We start from the raw sequence: 19,866 nt of genomic DNA, 5'->3' as shown, positions 1-19,866 counted from the left end.
ACTTGAGCCATGGGGAACAATGGTATATTGGGACAAAGGTATATTGGTGCAATGGTTGGACTAACTGAAATATCTGTAATTCCCAAATTCATAACCTCTTTATTTGCTGTCCAACCAAAACGTATTATATTATTATTCCCATACTCCCAGCTCTCTTTTAGTATTTCCTTAACTGGGTGTGTCTTTCATATTAATCCAATAATTCATTGTTAATTTTAACTTGCGTATGTATACACATGGGCATTTCTCCCACCTCCACTTGCAGCGCTGTTATTGGAGATACATATTCCTATTAATTGTGTTTGTACTGTTTAATTTGTCCTCATCAAGGCTAATGATGCAGACCCATATATTATATATCCATAATCCAGAACTGACCTGGTCAATGCACTATATATTCATAGTAAAGATATTCGACTAGCTCCCCAGTCCATTCCTGCTAGACATCTTAATTAACTTTATTTACACTTATCTAATACTTTCTGAACATGAATCTTTAAAGTCAGCCTAGAATCCATCCATATCCCCAAATATCTTATAACGTTAACTGCAAGTACCTGATTGTATAGTTTCACTTTAATTTCAAGGATACGAGTCTTTGATACGAGCATTTCTCCACTTCATGAACTGCTGTTTGTGTAACTCTTGTCACATGTGATACATTAAGACCCCTCTTCCATATCGCTCCATCGTCAGCTTATAGAGATCTTCCTATATCTGAACATTTTTGGAAGGGATCCTTTATCATGATATTAAACAATATTGGACTGCACACACTTCCTTGTGGAGTCCCATTATCTATTTTAAATATTTTGGAATATAATGATCCAACCCTTAACTGAACTCTTCTACCTTCAACTCTTCATTGATGCAACAGGTCTATAATTGGCAGCATCATGTTCTTTGCTGTCTTTAATACAGGGATAATTACTCCATGTTTCCATGAAGAAGGAAGTCTTTCCATACTTTATTAAATAAACATAGTATAATATTAAATGAAAATCTGTTTAATTTTTAATCATCATATAGCATATTTATCCTTTCCTGGAGAGGTTTTCTGGTTCGTGTATCTTTTGGTCATTCGGGTATTCAAAAACAAAAAACAAGTGGCTATTTGATTTTTGTTTTAAAATACAAAGCGTTTCTATTTTTCAGTGTCAAAAAGGGATGAGTGATATTTTAAAAATAATTTGAGTTTAATTTTCTATTTCTTTAAAACAGAAACGAAAAAAGGACCGTTTGTTCATATTCCGAGACCGGATGTGGTCACGTGACAAGAGCGCCAATGAGGACGGAGCTGTGTAGAAAAAAGAAAAAAGTACGTGCTGTGTCATTGAGCGATACGTTGTTTTCCGAAACAATAAAAGAGTCTCTCAGGGAAGAAGACATGACTGCAGAAAAACTAAGTCGCATTTTCCAGGATATTTTTCAGTGACTACTGAGAGTTTAACTTCTTAAAATGCTAAATCTCTAAATGATTAATGATGTTACATACAGAGTATTTAACGTTAAGGGATAATCCACGACGAGGCGGACTTCTGACTGTCCGCAACACCTCCATAACTTTAATGGGGTTAACTAAAATATTTGTATGATTTTGTGTGTGGCGCCTTTTACGGCTGCAGTATGTGAACTGAACCTGGAAAATGCGACTTAGTTTTTCTGCAGTCATGTCTTCTTCCCTGAGAGAGACTCTTTTATTGTTTCGGAAAACAACGTTGTAACAGTCTGTTACATTTGTATTTAGTGTCGTACTCATCACTAGGTGGCGCTTGAGCGCTAAAACCCCTGGTATATAATCTGGCATGTATGATAGAAGAAGTCCGTCTGTTTGGAAGAGGGGAGCATGGGATTATACTAACACCTCAAGCAACACTCAAAGGAGTCAGAAAGTAATTGAAGAACACTTGAAGGGTGACTCTCTGTTTTTTGTATGAGTGGATTTTCTTCAACATCGAAGTGATTTGGACATCTTCCTAAACATTGACCATTTAAAAATGTCATGGTAGCGATTCCATACTTGCCGAATGAATCATTCATCTATGATCTGATAAGTTTTTTTTTATGTTTATTGTCATTGCCATTTTTTTCTATTGGTTACTTTACAGACTGTCTTTTGGTATATTGTTTTGACCGCACTGGTTTCATTTCAATTTATTCTCTCATGCATTGTTCTGTTTATTTCTTCTGATTTACCAAAATCCATAATTCATATAAAGGTATAAAAAAAATATTTCTGCTCTCTAGTGTTTGTGACAACCCACTGGAAAAACTAATAATAAATAGCAGCGCTAAGTTAATCTGTTATTCAGATATATATATATATATATATATATATATATATATATATATATATATATATATATATATATATATCTGCGTGCTGCTCTTGTGGCTGCTGGTTATAACGTATCGCTCAATGACGCAGCACGTACTTTTTTTCTTTTTTCTACACAGCTCCGTCCTCATTGGCGCTCTTGTCACGTGAATGACCACATCCGGTCTCGGAATATGAACAAACGGTCCTGTTTTCGTTTCTGTTTTAAAGTAATTACATTTTTTGTTTTTGAGTACCCGATTCTAAAAGGAAAATCTAATGACCAAAAGATACACGGACCTTTTCTTTACTCCCCCAATTACTCTCTTTAATTCATGTAATGAGAATCCCACATTAGAGTCACTAGAGGCCTTTTCCCCACCATAATATTTGGATGTTCCTTTCTACGCTTCATTTCTTCTGATATATTATTATTATTACTCTGCATCTTTACAAACACCTGCTAACATTTCTGCTTTTTCGACATTTGTCACAGCTCTTGCCCCATTACTCATGACAGGTAGACCAAAATCTCTTTTTAAACCCATTTTTCTGATCATACCTCATGCTTCACTGACGTCTATATTCTCCCCTATAGAATTACAATAACTTCTTCAGTAATTCTTTTTATCGTCTCGAATTACCCTTCTCACATTTGCTAGTGCTTTTTTATATAGAAAGGGGTCATCAAATATATATATATATATGTCTTCTAAACCTTTCTAAAGGCCTTATTCCTCGCCTGTGCTGCTGTGCTACATAATTCTGTCCATCATGGAACTGATTTCTTTCTTTTTGTTCATTTATTTTTCCCAATGACTTCACATACATTCACATTATAACTTTCTACATCCTCCATTTCCTCGTTTAAATTCAACTCTTGTTTGTCACTTTTTTTTATTAATGCTTACAAAACTTTTACATAAAGAGCCAAGAGGTTTATTAAAACAAACAACAACACAAAGGAAAATAAATAAAAAAGCAGCTAATTAATACAAAAAAATATTCCTTAAGATGTCATAGCTAATACAATAAAATAAAAAATAAAATCTTTTCAAAACAAAGTTGAAAGCTGGGAATGATTTGATCTCTAACAATCGTGCAGAAATCAGACCAAAAACAAGTCGAGTAGAGACAACTCCAAAATAAATGAAGAAATGTTTCCGCCTGCAGACCACAAAATATACAGAATATATCTATAACTAGCAAAAATTAGGAAAATTGAGGAGAAAATTGGCAAAACTTCCGTCTTATTATTTTAAAAAAATGTCTGAATTGGACAAAGCAGAACTTACTGAGCAGAAACTTCAATTAGAGGAAATGTATAAAAGAAAGACTGAAGGAGCCTTTATAAGATCTCCAAGAAAATATCTTGAAGAGGGCGAAAAGAGTTTAGAATTGAGAGACAACAAGCAAAAAATAATTATATTGAATATTAATGGTGATATTGCCGAGGACCCAAAAATATTTGCTAATTTTTGTCCTGAGTTTTATAGTAATCTATACACCTGAAAATACAACATATCTATTACATTAACAGAATTCAGTGTGGCTTTTTAGAAATGGTGTCTATATGTCGGCACTCTCTGTCTGTCCTCCCAGACCTGAAAATACCCCAGTTGGTTCGATTTGCTTTTCCATGTTAAAATCAAACAATTATAAAATGAGATCCTTATTTCTGAAAGAGAGTATCTCTACTCCTCGTGTTAGTTTCTATTGGAACAACCTCTTTAATAATGTCAACTGGACTCAAGTTTGGTCTTTCCCCAAACATTTCTCCTTACAAATGAGGTTAAGGAAATCTCACACAAAATAATTCATAGAGTCTATCCTACCAAGCAATTTTTACAAAACTGTAAAAGTGATATTGAAATAAAATGCTCTTTCTGTGAAAGTTCTACTGAAACTGTTTCATATGTTTTGGTCCTGCCAAGATGTTTCTGGAATGATGTTGAGAGATTCATTGCTGTTAATATCTTAAAAACGTTTCTCTTATCCTATATGTGATATTAGGTTATTATATTAAAGACCATTTCTCAAAGGACGCTGGTTTCATTATAAATTGTATTTTATTTTATTTTATTTTAATGTAAACATGAACATGTAATTATAACATGTGATGCATATGAAAGTGCAAGATTTAATCTAACTCAAGCTTTAAGATCTCTGGGAGTAAAAATGTCACTTCAGGTTTTGTTAGGAAATGGCCCAAAGCAATCAAGAATTTATCAAGAATTATTTAATTTCTTAAAAGATACAAGATTGATCAATAGAATATAAGATAGTGGGGGGTTTTTTTCTTTCAAATTTACAAACATTTATCGCTCCACACTCCAATCCAGTAGGTGGCGGGAATTCACCAACCGCCATAAAACAACAGAAGAAGAAGCGGGAGATTTGGAAAAGCTTTTGTCTGACTTGAGCACGAGATGCAGCTCCTTCTGTTGTTCCGTCTAAAAAGCCCTAAAATAGAGAAACAGATTAGAAAGCACATTTCAGAGTGAAGAGACAGAGATTTGGAAATAAAAGTGTGGATTGAAAGTTATCGAGTTTTCTCCAGAACATCGGATGAAAATGAAGATCATCTTTTATTTGCTCTTTGTGTGTTTTGTGCTCGATGATGGTAAGACATTGTTACATTCTTCCTATTAATGATAAAACATTCACAAACTGACACAGCTTCATATAATGATCCCGAATGTGTTTGTTCCGTGTTATTATTATTTATTTTTTTTATTGCTTGACTGAAAATACAAAAATGCCACAGTAAACATAAAACTTAATACATAACGTCAAAGCTAAATAGCAGGAGAAAAAATACACATAATAAACAGGTAAATGACCAAGGGATAACAAAAAATAAATAATAAAAAATAACTAAATAAAAAAAAAAACCAAAATAATATTGTAAAAGGGGGTTAATTATCAAAGCATGTCTGCAAAAGTTTACAAAATTATTTTTTTTTTATTATGCATACAATTTAAAGATTTGAGGAAGATCGCCAATTCCTTCTGGAAATGCACGAGGATGGGAGGATTCTTAAAAAAATCTAGATTTATGTATAAAGTAATTGGCCAAAACCACAATATTATTAACCACAAATTCAACATCACCATTGAGAAAAAAGACAGGTATTACATATTTCAAAGTTAACCAAACATGAAGGTCATCCCAGAATTTGTTTTGAAAATTTGCTAAAATAAAATAAATGTTCCAATGAATCTATGTCTGCTTCACAGAAGATGCATAAATAATAAATGAATAAATGTAATAATAAAAAAAATAAAGGAATTGTCTTGATAAAACATATATAATTCGTTTTTAATAAAATGTAGTCCTGAATTTATTATTGCATGACTTTATTCCTTTATTATTTTCTATATTTATTTTTAACTTTATTTTTATTCTTTTTAACTTTTAATTATTTATTCATTTATTTTGCATATTTTTATTTATGTGTTATTACATTTCTTTATGTTTATTTATTCCCACATATATTTGTTTCCATATTTATATATTCCCATATATATTTATTTATTTATACATGTATTTATTTGTACTTTTCTGTGTGCAACATGTAAATGAGGGGGGCGGTCCTTGCGGAGCTCCAGTGCATCATTGGTCCAGAGCTCAATAGTACTTATAAGCAGATGGACGTCCCACCTCAGCACGCTCTGACTCGCACAGATTAAGAATATGCAGAGAAACGTTTTGCAGAGAGTTTAACAATCCAGGATGTGCTTCGACATTCATACCAGCATACAGCTCTCCTAAAACATCAATAAGCACCTCTAATCCAAATGAAACAGTTATTAGATGCGCGATTATCGACTTCATTCACAAGTGTCGCAACTCTCTAGATATATGTGAAGCGTCAGCTATAGATTTATATACACACATAAACAATCAGGGAAATGAAGCATGGTTGTATCTTTTACAATGAACAATCATAACAACAGAAAACTATATTATGGATTTGCAGACATCAAAATATTTAGTTAAATACGCAGAAAAAAAAAGAGAAGGACAAGGTTAAATCATATCATTTCTGAAACTTGCTCATTTTGTGGTTTTGTTGAAGAAACAGCTCCCCATTTATTTTGTGATTGTAGTATAACCAATAAATCTTGAATTGACTAAAGCTCTTATGTTTTTAGCCCCACAAATATCTATAGTTTACACGCGATATGGCTATGACCTGACGTCACATCAAAACAAGTCAAGAGTAATCGAGCACACGCTTCAGTCAACAATAAGCCAATGGTAAACAGGCCCCGCCCACATCATTATCATACAAGAGACAGAAATGTAAGAATAAATACAAAAGTAAATAAATGTGGGAATATTTAAATATAGAAATAAATACATGTGGGAATAAATAAATATAAAAATAAATGAATGCATAAATAATAAAAAAAACAAAAACAAATGAAATAATAAAATGGAGAAAATAATAAATAAAAAGAGAAAATAATAAATAAAAGAAAAAAAGTCATACAAAAATAAATTCAGGAATAACTTTCTTTAAAAACTAATTATAATTGTTTTATCAAGACATTTATTCCTTTATTTATTTTCTTATTATTACATTTATTTATGTGTTATTTATTATTTTTGCATGTTTTATCCTCCATATGCAGCAAGCAAATGCCCATTAAGATCACCTGAAAAGTCACAACATTCCCAGGGCATTTGTTAAGGCATATGTTGACACCTGCTGACCGATTGGAGCAATGACTAAACAAAATTATATCTCCCCACTGCATTTTCCAAAGAGCAGCATCCTCTTCAGTGGAGGGAGTCTCTTGCAAAAAAAAACAAAGTGTGACTTCTGCCCTTTACAAAACATAAATATACCTTTACATTTTACAATGTCCCTTGCATTTAACGAGCAAAAAGATAAACAAGACTTTAAAGAGAACATGCGCTCACCGGAACTCACAGTGAACAAACGACTTATGAAACGAAGAATGAAATTGCAACAGTTACAAAAACAAAGTCCTTCAAAAGTCCCATTTTTCCAAGTTCCATCATCAGCCAAAAATCTGCTTCCTCTCGATGAAAGCAAAAGGACCACGAAAGAACCCCACTTTTCCTTCATTACGTGCTTGTTTAATGGGAGGCCAAAGCGCTTCTCGAGCATCTCTGTCCTCTTTGTTTAAGTCCTCTGCGAAATGAATGCCTGCCTCCTTGCACACGGTTGATCCCTTTGACAACACCCAAATTTGATCTCTATAGATTCTCTTTTTTGGATTCTCTCTCTTCTCAGCAGGAAACCGATTGAGTGCGTACTCCAGGTAGGGAAGGAGGTATTGCCCCAAGTGAAGGAGTTCAAGTACCTCGGGGTCTTGTTCACGAGTGAGGGACAATGGAGCAGGAGGTTGGCCAGAGAATCGGGGCAGCGGCGGCGGTATTGCACTCCCTCTATCGCACCGTTGTCACGAAAAGAGATCTACCAGTCAATTTTCGTTCTTACCCTCACCTATGGTCATGAAGGCTGGGTCATGACCGAAAGAACTAGGTCACGAGTACAAGCGGCTGAAATGGGCTTCCTCAGAAGGGTGGCGGGCTTCTCCCTTAGAGATAGGGTGAGGAGCTCAGTCATCCGTGAGGAGCTCGGAGTAGAGCCGCTGCTCCTTTGCGTCGAAAGGAGTCAGTTGAGGTGGTTTGGGAATCTGGTAAGGATGCCGCCTCCCTAGGGAGGTGTTTCAGGCACGTCCAGCTGGGAGGAGGCCTCGGGGAAGACCCAGGATTAGGTGGAGAGATTACATCTCCACACTGGCCTGGGAACGCCTCGGGGTCCCCCAGTCAGAGCTGGTTAATGTGGCTTGGGATAGGGAAGTTTGGGGCCCCCTGCTGAAGTGGCTGCCCCCGCGACCCGACTTCGGATAAGCGGTTGAAGATGGGTGGATTGATGGATAGATTCTCTTTGAAAATTGAACGATGATCTGCCCCATGTGATTTCATACCTTTCTGCCAATTCGATGAACTGTGTCAACCGCCTCTTCCATTTCCCAGGGCACTCCAGGAGCAATCTTTGAAAGCAGCGAAATCACCTCTGCTCTGATGTTCTCGTTCTGATCTCTGGCGAGCCTTTGATGCATAAGTTCCAACGCCTTTTGTAGCGATCCAGTTCTCCTACTTTATTTTCCTGTTCGAGAACAGAAAAATTCAGATCCATTTCATATGCCTTCTGCTTGTGAGCTTTCAGCTCTCCCTTAACCTCGGAGATGACACTTCAGTTCTCTTCCATTTTCTTTGACAACTCCTCCAACTTTAAATCCTGCTGGTCAAACCTCCTTCCGAGAGTGTGAATAGCCTTGAGGATATCCGCATTAGTAATCTCTTCCTCCTGCTCAGGACACACTTTGTTCATAATGTGTACATTGCTGGGGTAACAGGTAGATTCGCATCACCAGTTTCCTCAAAGACGCTTATTTGCAGCAGCAGCTACCTCCATCACTTCGGCGTAATCGTGCTCGTTTCTGTTACTACTCACTATCTTCAGATTTTTTTGCTCTGCTTGCCATCTTTAGTCTAAAAATAATTGTGTTTGTGTCATCTTGACAATATGACCTGTAAAAGAATCATTTTCACAGTGTTTTCCTGTTGTGCATCTTGAAGAGTGACTGTTCATTTGTGTCTCCAGATGTGTTTGGTGTTGATGAAATGAAGACGTCCGTGTCAGTGATGGAGGGAGATTCTCTGACTTTACACACTGCTGTTTCTGGATTACAGAATGACAAATCTAATTTTATTAAATGGTATTTTAATAACATCCGTGTTGCTCAAATCTATGGAGATCTCAGTAAGTTCTGTACAGATGTGAAGTGTCCAGGTGATTATAAAGAGAGATTCAGAGACAGACTGAAGATGAACAATCAGACTGGATCTCTCACCATCATGAACATCAGTATTACAGACTCTGGAGATTATCTACTACGGACCATCATCAACAACATCAATGATAGAAAGACATTCACTGTTACTGTCCAACCTGGTGAGTCATTTAATATTGGCTTCTAATTTGTATTTCTTGATATAATGGTACATAAACCAATGTTAATGTGATATATGTGGAGAACGTGTCTTAAGTATTTTAAACTTGCATATAGTCTTCCCCGTTTCACTGATAAGTTTAATTGTTTAAAAGCAAAGATGATTAAATAATCTTTTAGGTGCACAATTGTTGTTATTTCCTCAGTTCTGTCCTCTACTATGGTGGAGGTTTATTCACCCAAAAGAAGAAACTGTTCATGTGTGTTTCAGGAGTGTCTGCTGCTGAAATGAAGATAAAGTCGGTGATTGAAGGAGATTCTGTCACTCTACACACTGATGATACTGTAAAACAGGGAGATGTTGTGATGACGTGGTATTTCAATGACACTCGTGATAGCTGAAATGAAGGAAGATCCCAGTAAGAGCTGTACAGATGTGACGTGTGATGAAGGTGCTGAGAGATTCAGAGACAGACTGAAGATTGACCATCAGACTGGAGATCTCACTATCACAAACACCAGAACTACAGACTCTGGACTTTATCAACTAGAGATCAGCAGCAGTATCAGCAGCAGCTTCAGCGTAAAGAGCTTCAGTGTTAATGTCAGCGGTGAGGACGATTTCATCATTTAATGCAGATAATCAGATCTTCAGTTGTTATAAAGAGCTGATGATGATCACATTCAGTGACACTAATGACTGTCTCTCTTCATCATTACAGTATCAGACATAAAAACTCCAGATTCAGGTCTGTCTTCTGGTGCTGTAGCAGGAATATGTGTTGCTCTTGTTGTCGCTGTAGCTGCTGGTGTGATTTACTATCGCCATAGGAAATCAAAACGAGGACAAAATGGCAAGTATTACATACAGCTAATATAAAAGAAGAACATTTGAGATTAAATGGGTAAAAAAAAGATTTTTATATATGTGAAAATGTTTATTTTCATACTCAAAACAGTCAAAACTAACTGACAAAGATAATGTGTTTAATTGAGTTTTTCTTCAACAGACATCACAACACAGAACAATGTTCAGGTAAGATACTTCAGTATGTGCATTACATCTTTCTGTCTCTGAATTTACAACAGATTCAGATCAGTTTGATTTCATCTGAAGCGTCTCAGAGATTATTTTCTGTGTTTTACTGTTGTTGCATGTTTGATTTGACACGTGATCTCATCAAACAATCTAAGTTAAACTCGATCAACCGTCTTTTGTTTTAGACGGTTTAACACACATATTCCTCCAGACTTTAGTCACGATTGACAGCGTTAACTGGGTAAAAACATCATCAAGTGTTTCTTCAAATATTCTTCAGAGCAAACTGTAGTAAAAACTTCCGGGGGCGCGGCTCTGCTGCTGACCCAGTGCTTCACTGGTGTATTGTTGTTTGTTTTTTCTTCGTTGTTTTGTGTTATTTGCTTTGTTTATTTATTTTTTTTCTGTGCGAAACTTAGTACGTTACATACGAAAATTAGATATTTACTGGGTGATGGCGCATATGGTGATGTGGCTAGCAGCAGTCGGCTTTGAGGTGAACGCCGTGAGTGGCGTTCTCGTGTATAATCGGGAGGAACTTCTGTTATTAGTCCCCCGTTTACGGATTAACTGCCCGAAAGTGGAATTACCTGAGGATTGTAAAGACCTGCTTAGGAAATCCAGGACAAGGGTATGTAAGAGGACTTCACTGAAGAAAGGAGGATCAAGAGGTGGGGTGCAGCAAAGACTTAAAAGGAGAGGATGCAGACCCGCTTTGCCTGTAATTACCTTGTCGAATGTACGTCCCTACGAAGTAAAATGGACGAACTATCATTGAAAGTTAAGTATGATAGTGATTTTAGACAAAGTAATTTATTATGTTTTACGGAGACCTGGTTAAAAGAAGAAATCCAGGATATCGACATAACTGGATATACAATGATAAGAGCAGACAGAGATGAAATTGCGTCTCATAAAGCTATCGGAGGAGGTCTGTGTATCTATGTGGATAACAGATGGGCAACTCAATTCCGAATACATGAACAAGTGTGCACTCCGGATTTTGAAATTTTGTCTGTGTCTTTTAGAGCTTTTTTATCTCCCTAGGGAGTTTGGACAAATAACAATTATTTTAGTATATGTTCCCGGACCGGACTATGAAAAAGCCGGGACCAAAATAGCAGAATGTTTTAATGATGCGCTGGCCCGTTCGTCTGAACAACCAGTATTTATTCTGGGAGATGTGAACTCTTGTGATCTGTCATCCTATCTACCCGCTCTATACCAATATGTGGATTGTCCGACTAGACTTTCACGCATTTTGGATAAATGTTTTAGAAATATTGCTGATGGTTATAAAGCTATTTGCCGCCCTCCCTTGGGGAATTCAGATCACAATATTGTACATTTATTCCCCAGATATCGGGCTAAGATTAAATAGGAGAAACCGGTTGTTAAGCACGTACACCTGAGGACTGAGCAAAGCAAAGATCAGTCGAGCGATTGCTTTGACCAAACGGACTGGCAGTTGTTTTTTAATGTATGTGACAATGTTCATGATATTACAGACACTATCACATCTTATTTAAATTTTTGTGAGAACAATTGTGTTCAAACCAAAACAGTACGTATATACCCAAATAATAAGAAGTGGCTCACTAAAGATCTTAAAATATGCCTTAATGAGAAACGGGTGGCCTTTATGAAGGGTGATAAGGAATTAGTTAGAGAGAAGAATAGAGAACTTGGGGGTAAAATTAAAAGGGCTAAACTTGAATATAAGAATACAATTTAAAGTAATTGTTTTTAAGGGTAATGCAAAGCAGGCATGGGAGGGTTTGAGCATTATGATGGGAAGAAAGGGGAAGAAAATTCACACCACATCTTTTGCAGATGATTTAAATGTATTTTTTAGTAGGTTTGATACTGGTGAATGTATATCTGAATCTAATAGTGTTAGCTCTGAAATTCCTATATATGAGAATATCACCCTGGAAGAATATGAAATTGCACACTGTTTGTCTCATATTAAGCCTAATAAGGCACCTGGACCTGATGGACTGAATGGGCGGGTATTGAAAGACTGTATCAATTGACTGGGGTTTTTACTCAACTATTCCAGCTCTTGATAAATGCAAAAACAGTACCAAATTTATGGAAAATATCTACTGTCAGCTAAAGGATTTTAGACCCATTGCCCTCACATATGTATTGGGAAAATGCATGGAAAGAGTAATCATGAGGCATGTAATTAATTCTGTGAGTGATGTTCTAGATCCATTGCAATTTGCATATAGGAAAGCTAGAGGTACTGATGATGCTGTATTAACTTTATATAATTCAGTTTCTGAACATGTACAACAAACTATGCTAGGATTTTGTTTTTAGACTTCAGCTTTTAACACATTGCAAATCCATATTCTTATTCAGCGATTGATTAATCTGGGGATTAACGGGGGACTTGTTTGGTGGATTAAAGATTTCCTTTCTAAACATCCACAAAAAGTGGTTGTTAATGGCAACATGTCTGGAACAATTATATCAAACACAGGAGCCCCACAAGGTGCAATTTTATCACTGTTACAATTTTCTTTGTATATTAATGAGTTTACAATTAGAAATAAGATGTTTCGTCTTTTTAAATATGCTGATGATATGGCTCTTGTGGGTCTTTTGCAAGTAGGAGAGATAGGTAGGACTCGCATACCAAGAGCACATAAAAGCCCTTTTTCAGTGGTGTCAGCTGAGTGCACTTGTGATAAATGTGGATAAAACAAAAGAAGTGGTAATTACAGGAGATAAGCAGAATATTTTAAAGTTGGAACCTGTAATACTTTGTGGGAATCCAATTTGAATTTGTTTGCAATTTTAAGTATTTGGGGACACTCATAGATGCTCCACTTAGTTTTATAGAAAATACTGACAGCATCTGCAAGAAAGCTCAACAAAGGCTGTATTTGATCAGGAGGTTAAATCACTTTGGTGTGATTAAGAACATAATTGAAATGGTCTATAAAAATTTAGTTGAAAGTATTTGAACTTTTAACATGACCTTGTGGTATGGTAATTTGAGTGTTAAAAACAGGGTCAAGATGACCAAGATTGTAAATTAAGCTAGTAAGATAATCACTGATACATCTGAATGATCTATATGCATGTAAAGTCAAGCAAAAGGCTTTAGTGATAGTAGGGGATGTGTCTCACCCTCTTCATGGTGAGTTTCACCTGTTGCCATCAGGGAGACGTTATAGGCAACCATGTGCAATGAAGAAAGTTTATCAGTTATCTTTTGTGCCCAATGCTGTTAAAATTTTAAATGCAAGGGATCGATGACTTCTGTCTTGATTTGTATGCCTTTTTTAATGTATAGGTATATTTATATATTGTTTGTGATGTATTGTATGGTGAAGCCAGAGACAATTTTCAACAACGTGGTAAATAAAGTTAACCAACCAACCAAATTAATAATTTGATCAAATAAACACAAAGTCAATTAATCGGCCGTCTGTGAGCTTGTTGCACTAAGAAATAAAAGACTGATGTAATATGGTGATAATATAGTAAACATGATTCGTTTTGTGTTTACTGTAAATTTTCAACAAAATACCATGGAGAAACTATTTTTATTTTTATCTTTTTTTTATTTTTCTACGGTTAGGTTTAGGGGTACGGGTTAATGTAGTGTGTGTGTGACTATAAATAAACACTGCAGTGATGCTCATATACTGTTAGTGTTTAAATATGGTGTAAATAGTATCTGACACTATATGCACTGAGGTGTAAATGGTATCTGACACTATATGCACTGAGGTGTAAATAGTATCTGACACTGTATGCACTGAGGTGTAAATAGTATCTGACACTATATGCACTGATGTGTAAATCGCATCTGACACTATATGCACTGAGGTGTAAATGGTATCTGACACTATATGCACTGTGGTGTAAATGGTATCTGACACTATATGCACTGAGGTGTAAATGGTATCTGACACTATATGCACTGAGGTGTAAATGGTATCTGACACTATATGCACTGAGGTGTAAATGGTATCTGACACTATATGCACTGAGGTGTAAATGGTATCTGACACTATATGCACTGAGGTGTAAATGGCGTATACATTGACACTATATGCACTGAGGTGTAAATGGCATCTGACACTATATGCACTGAGGTGTAAATGGCATCTGACACTATATGCACTGAGGTGTAAATGGTATCTGACACTATATGCACTGAGGTGTAAATGGCATCTGACACTATATGCACTGAGGTGTAAATAGTATCTGACACTATATGCACTGAGGTGTAAATGGTATCTGACACTATATGCACTGAGGTGTAAATGGTATCTGACACTATATGCACTGAGGTGTAAATGGTATCTGACACTATATGCACTGAGGTGTAAATGGTATCTGACACTATATGCACTGAGGTGTAAATGGTATCTGACACTATATGCACTGAGGTGTAAATGGTATCTGACACTATATGCACTGAGGTGTAAATGGTATCTGACACTATATGCACTGAGGTGTAAATGGTATCTGACACTATATGCACTGAGGTGTAAATGGTATCTGACACTATATGCACTGAGGTGTAAATGGTATCTGACACTATATGCACTGAGGTGTAAATGGCATCTGACACTATATGCACTGAGGTGTAAATGGTATCTGACACTATATGCACTGAGGTGTAAATGGTATCTGACACTATATGCACTGAGGTGTAAATGGCATCTGACACTATATGCACTGAGGTGTAAATGGTATCTGACACTATATGCACTGAGGTGTAAATGGCATCTGACACTATATGCACTAGTGTTGTCAAAAATATCGATATTTCGATAAATATCGATACTGAAATATCTGAACGGTACCAATACTAATTTCAGTCAATGAAAATTGAACGACCAGGTACAGAGTGCCCCAGAAAACACTAATTACATAACTCAAACCAAGGATTTAGTTACAATCTGATACAAGGCTTTAAATTATTATTATTATTGCAATAATCTGAGTATAAGGAATGATTAGATTAAGATGTAGTGGGTAAACCTCTTCAATCCTGTTTACATGCTACTTGCAAATTCACGGACTGTTGCTGTGAAATGTGATGTTTTAATGCTTTTTTTTTTTATAAAAAAAAATGCCAAAAAACATTTTGTTGCAAATATGTATTTTTGTGAATTAGAATATGTGTGCTGGATGTTGTTGTGTTCCGTCCATTTGAAAGATGTATTTGCCAAAAAAAAAAAAACGAACAGAACACACACACACACGACTAAATCAGAACTGCTAGGATCTTCATACACAGTATACCCTTGCAAAGTCTGCTTGTTTTGTATCACGTAACTCAAAATGGTGTCTACCCTGACTGTGGTTTACAAAATAAACAGCCACATTAATCATGTTTGTCCCATTCCAACAGTATGTACGTCACTATACGGCCCATAACGTCCTGTGTCTCTCTCTTTTTCTCTTCTGCTTGCCTACATTTTCCTTTTACGAGTGTTTAGACTCCGATTCGTTTTTTTATTATTATTTTATTTAACCATTCCCTGAATTCTGCTGCGTGAATGTGACTACTACTGTACAGAAAAAAAGACACTTTGTTTGCTTGAATTAATTTATTTTTTGGGGGGGGGACCACCACATCACCCTTTCTTCCTACTTAATTTTAAACATAACACTAATACATGGAGGACAAGAGTAACTACAGACAATTTGTCTGTATCGTTCTGTACTTCACTGGAGTCCATATATCCCTGAATGTGGATGGGTTTTGTAGTATATTTTAACTTATAAACTTGTTAAACGGGACGTGGGTGGTAGGATAAATGTTGGGTTTACAGGGATAGGTCCAGAGTAATGAAGGTATTCCATTGTTTTACTTTGCTGGTGTGATTCAGTTGATTTGACTTGGAAATACAAAAGATTGCACTTTTTATTTACTTGCACTTTATTGGTTTTTGAATGTATGGCAATCTGAGAGGCTTTTGAACAAGTGCACTACCTCAGGACATTTTGTTCATGTAAAACAGGCCTATTCAAATAGCGGCCCGGGGGCAAATTTGGCCCGATTGAAATTTATTCTGGCCCGCGGCAGATTAAAAAAAAAAAAATCTATGAATCTGCCATGCGCACAGACACAGTACATGCAAATATTCTAGAGCGGAGCAGGTCGTCTCCATGGTGACAAACACTCATTCTCGCTGATTCGATGTTCTCACGCTGCCTATGACACATGCATCTAACATGGCGTTGTCCAAGCCAAACCGCAAAGTTGACAGCGAAAATCGTAAGTTTCAGAGTGAATGGACGGAGAAGTACTTATTTACTGTGCCAAATACGTCAAGCAAGCGAGGGACCGATAGACCTGTGTGTTTACTGTGCAACGAATCAGTGGCTGTGGCCAAATAATATAATGTGAAGAGACATTTTACTACAAAACATTCGTCTTTTTCTCGCTAATACCAAGAGGACTCAGTGGAGAGACAACGTAGAATAGACAGACGGGTAACTTCTTTTGAGCAAAGTCAGCGTGCAATTGGCGGGTTTTGTACCGAAGAGAGAGCTTTCATTGCCTCTCTACGAGTGGCGTGGATACTCACGAGAAGCAAATCGTTGTCACTTCTCCCACTGAGTCACATACTCTCACTGATAAATATGGTAAACTAAATGAGGAAAAAACTATTCTTGTTATTAGTTAGTTTTCATCAGGAGTATGTTTACAGCACATAGTTAGCAGATTTGTACTTACTGTACACTAGTTTCAAAATGTGTACTCACTGTCTGAAAGATATACTTCAGGGATATTTGAATGTTATTTCCCCAAATAAGATTTGATACTTGAAACTGCAGTTGCAGTTTTGCACTTGACAGCTTTATTTTGATTGTTTGATTTTTTATTTGATTACTTATGTTTACTGTTTTAAGGGTAAAAGCTGTGTATATGTCTCAGTATTTGCAGTTTTGCACGTTGATGTTGGCCTAATCAATACAACTTGAATGTGTTGAAATAATAGAAACCAAAAGAATAATGTACCTTATTTTATTTAATATATAATGTACCTTAGTATATAGTATATTTTAATTTCCTTCAGCTGATATCAATTTGTCCGTCCGGCCCTCACAAATTTTGGAATTTCCTAGTTTGGCCCCCCTGCAAATGTATTTGAATAGGCCTGATGTAAAATATACCTCATTGTCATGTTCTAGACTTAGTTCTTCTACCCCCTTAATATTGTGGCAGTTTTTTTCTCTGTGGTATCGAAAATGGTATCGAATATCGATATTTTTCAAGGTATCGTATCGAAGTTAGAAATTCTAGTATCGTGACAACACTAATATGCACTGAGGTGTAAATGGCATCTGACACTATATGCACTGAGGTGTAAATAGTATCTGACACTATATGCACTGAGGTGTAAATCGTATCTGACACTATATGCACTGAGGTGTAAATAGTATCTGACACTATATGCACTGAGGTGTAAATAGTATCTGACACTATATGCACTGAGGTGTAAATCGTATCTGACACTATATGCACTGAGGTGTAAATGGTATCTGACACTATGTGCACTGAGGTGTAAATGGCGTATACATTGACACTATATGCACTGAGGTGTAAATGGCATCTGACACTATATGCACTGAGGTGTAAATAGTATCTGACACTATATGCACTGAGGTGTAAATGGTGTATACATTGACACTATATGCACTGAGGTGTAAATGGCATCTGACACTATATGCACTGAGGTGTAAATAGTATCTGACACTATATGCACTGAGGTGTAAATGGCATCTGACACTATATGCACTGAGGTGTAAATAGCATCTGACACTATATGCACTGAGGTGTAAATGGTATCGGACACTATATGCACTGAGGTGTAAATGGCGTATACATTGACACTATATGCACTGAGGTGTAAATGGCATCTGACACTATATGCACTGAGGTGTAAATGGTATCTGACACTATATGCACTGAGGTGTAAATGGCGTATACATTGACACTATATGCACTGAGGTGTAAATGGCATCTGACACTATATGCACTGAGGTGTAAATTGTATCTGACACTATATGCACTGAGGTGTAAATAGTATCTGACACTATATGCACTGAGGTGTAAAGGGCGTATACATTGACATCTGCCCTTTTTATATCTGTAAATGTATTTCAACATGATAGATTTGGTATTTCAGCTTTTGATGCAATGCACCGCTCGTGTCCATTGTAGACAGAGTCTCATTTTAATAAATATAATGAACTATATTGTATTATTTGACAGAAGACTTGTAAGTTATTCTTTGTAAGTCACTTTGGATAAAAGCGTCTGCCAAATGAATAAATATAAATGTAGAATCTATCTAGAAATTTATTTATTTATTTATTATTATTGATTACTTTGAAGTTTTTCTTACTAATCACAGTCATTTTACAGATATCTGAAATGATCATTTCCACCAGTGAAAACCAAATTACAGACATCAAAAATGATTTTTACTAGTAATCATTCCTGATATGAACAACTGGAATTCCAACTAGTGAATTAATTCGATATCTTTAATTGTGTTTCAGGAGAGAATGAAAGTGAAAATAAAATGAGAATTATATTTTTACTGGTTGAAATTTCATTTGATATCAAGAATGAAAATTTTAGTAGTGTAAATATAATTACTGATATGACAAAATTAAACTTCACTATTTGTAATTCGTGTTTTCTTACAGGATGTCAAAGAGCAGATGATTAATTTGATGAATGGTGCAGGACAGGAAGAGAGAGGATGCCACTGAATGACTTGACAATGCGTACTATAAAATATGATATAAAACCTGCAGTCAAATCAAGAACATAAATTATAAATATTGCCTTTAATCTAGAGTTTATTCTGGAACTGATTTTCTCTGTAAAATGTTTTTAAATCACTGTAGTTTGTTTACACCAGATGTATTTAACCGTAATTGTAACAAGTTTACTGTTAACATCTTTATATAACAGATGTGTATACGTATGTATGTGTGTGTGTGTATGTGTGTGTGTATATATAATATATAATATATATATATATATATATGTATATGTGTCATATTGTGTATTTTTATATATAGTTATATTGTCTTCACTTTACTTTATTCTATGTTTGTATTATTATCTCCGTCTTGTTGTTTGTGCACTTTAAACTAATTCTGTCAGCAAGACAAATGTATTGTATGTGTGTAAGTGTACTTGTGCAATAAATCTGATTCTGATTAAAATAATGTTTATTTTCTTGTTAAACATGACATTTTTACCTTTTATTCAGGTAAAATCATACTTTTTACATTTAAATGATTGCAGATATTGTTAATAGTTCAGTTTTTACCGTATTTGTTTCGGTAATTCTCCTGAACAGTTCAACCCAGTTAACATAACATTATCGAGCAAACAGGTCTGTGGATGATGCAGTCAACGTGGGTTTGCATCACGTCCTGCAACATCTGGACAGACCGGGGACATACGTAAGGATCCTTTTTGTGGACTTCAGCTCGGCTTTCAACA

At 35.7% G+C, this 19,866-nt stretch overlaps 1 protein-coding gene across 1 annotated transcript in view; it reads left to right on the top strand.

Annotated features, from left to right (window-relative positions):
* Positions 1 to 4,721: 4,721 nt before the first annotated feature.
* LOC127639470 (uncharacterized) overlaps positions 4,722 to 19,866 on the top strand; it is a 376,863-nt gene continuing 361,718 nt past the window's right edge. The window contains exon 1 of the mRNA XM_052121522.1: positions 4,722 to 4,940. Coding sequence (XP_051977482.1) covers positions 4,886 to 4,940 — 55 coding nt within the window. The 5' untranslated portion in view covers positions 4,722 to 4,885. The remainder of the gene's footprint in view (positions 4,941 to 19,866) is intronic.

The sequence above is a fragment of the Xyrauchen texanus genome, chromosome 48, assembly GCF_025860055.1.
Source record: "Xyrauchen texanus isolate HMW12.3.18 chromosome 48, RBS_HiC_50CHRs, whole genome shotgun sequence".
NCBI classification, from domain to species: domain Eukaryota; kingdom Metazoa; phylum Chordata; class Actinopteri; order Cypriniformes; family Catostomidae; genus Xyrauchen; species Xyrauchen texanus.
The sequence above is the reverse complement of the archived record's forward strand: the minus strand, read 5'-3'. Positions and strand labels throughout refer to the sequence as shown.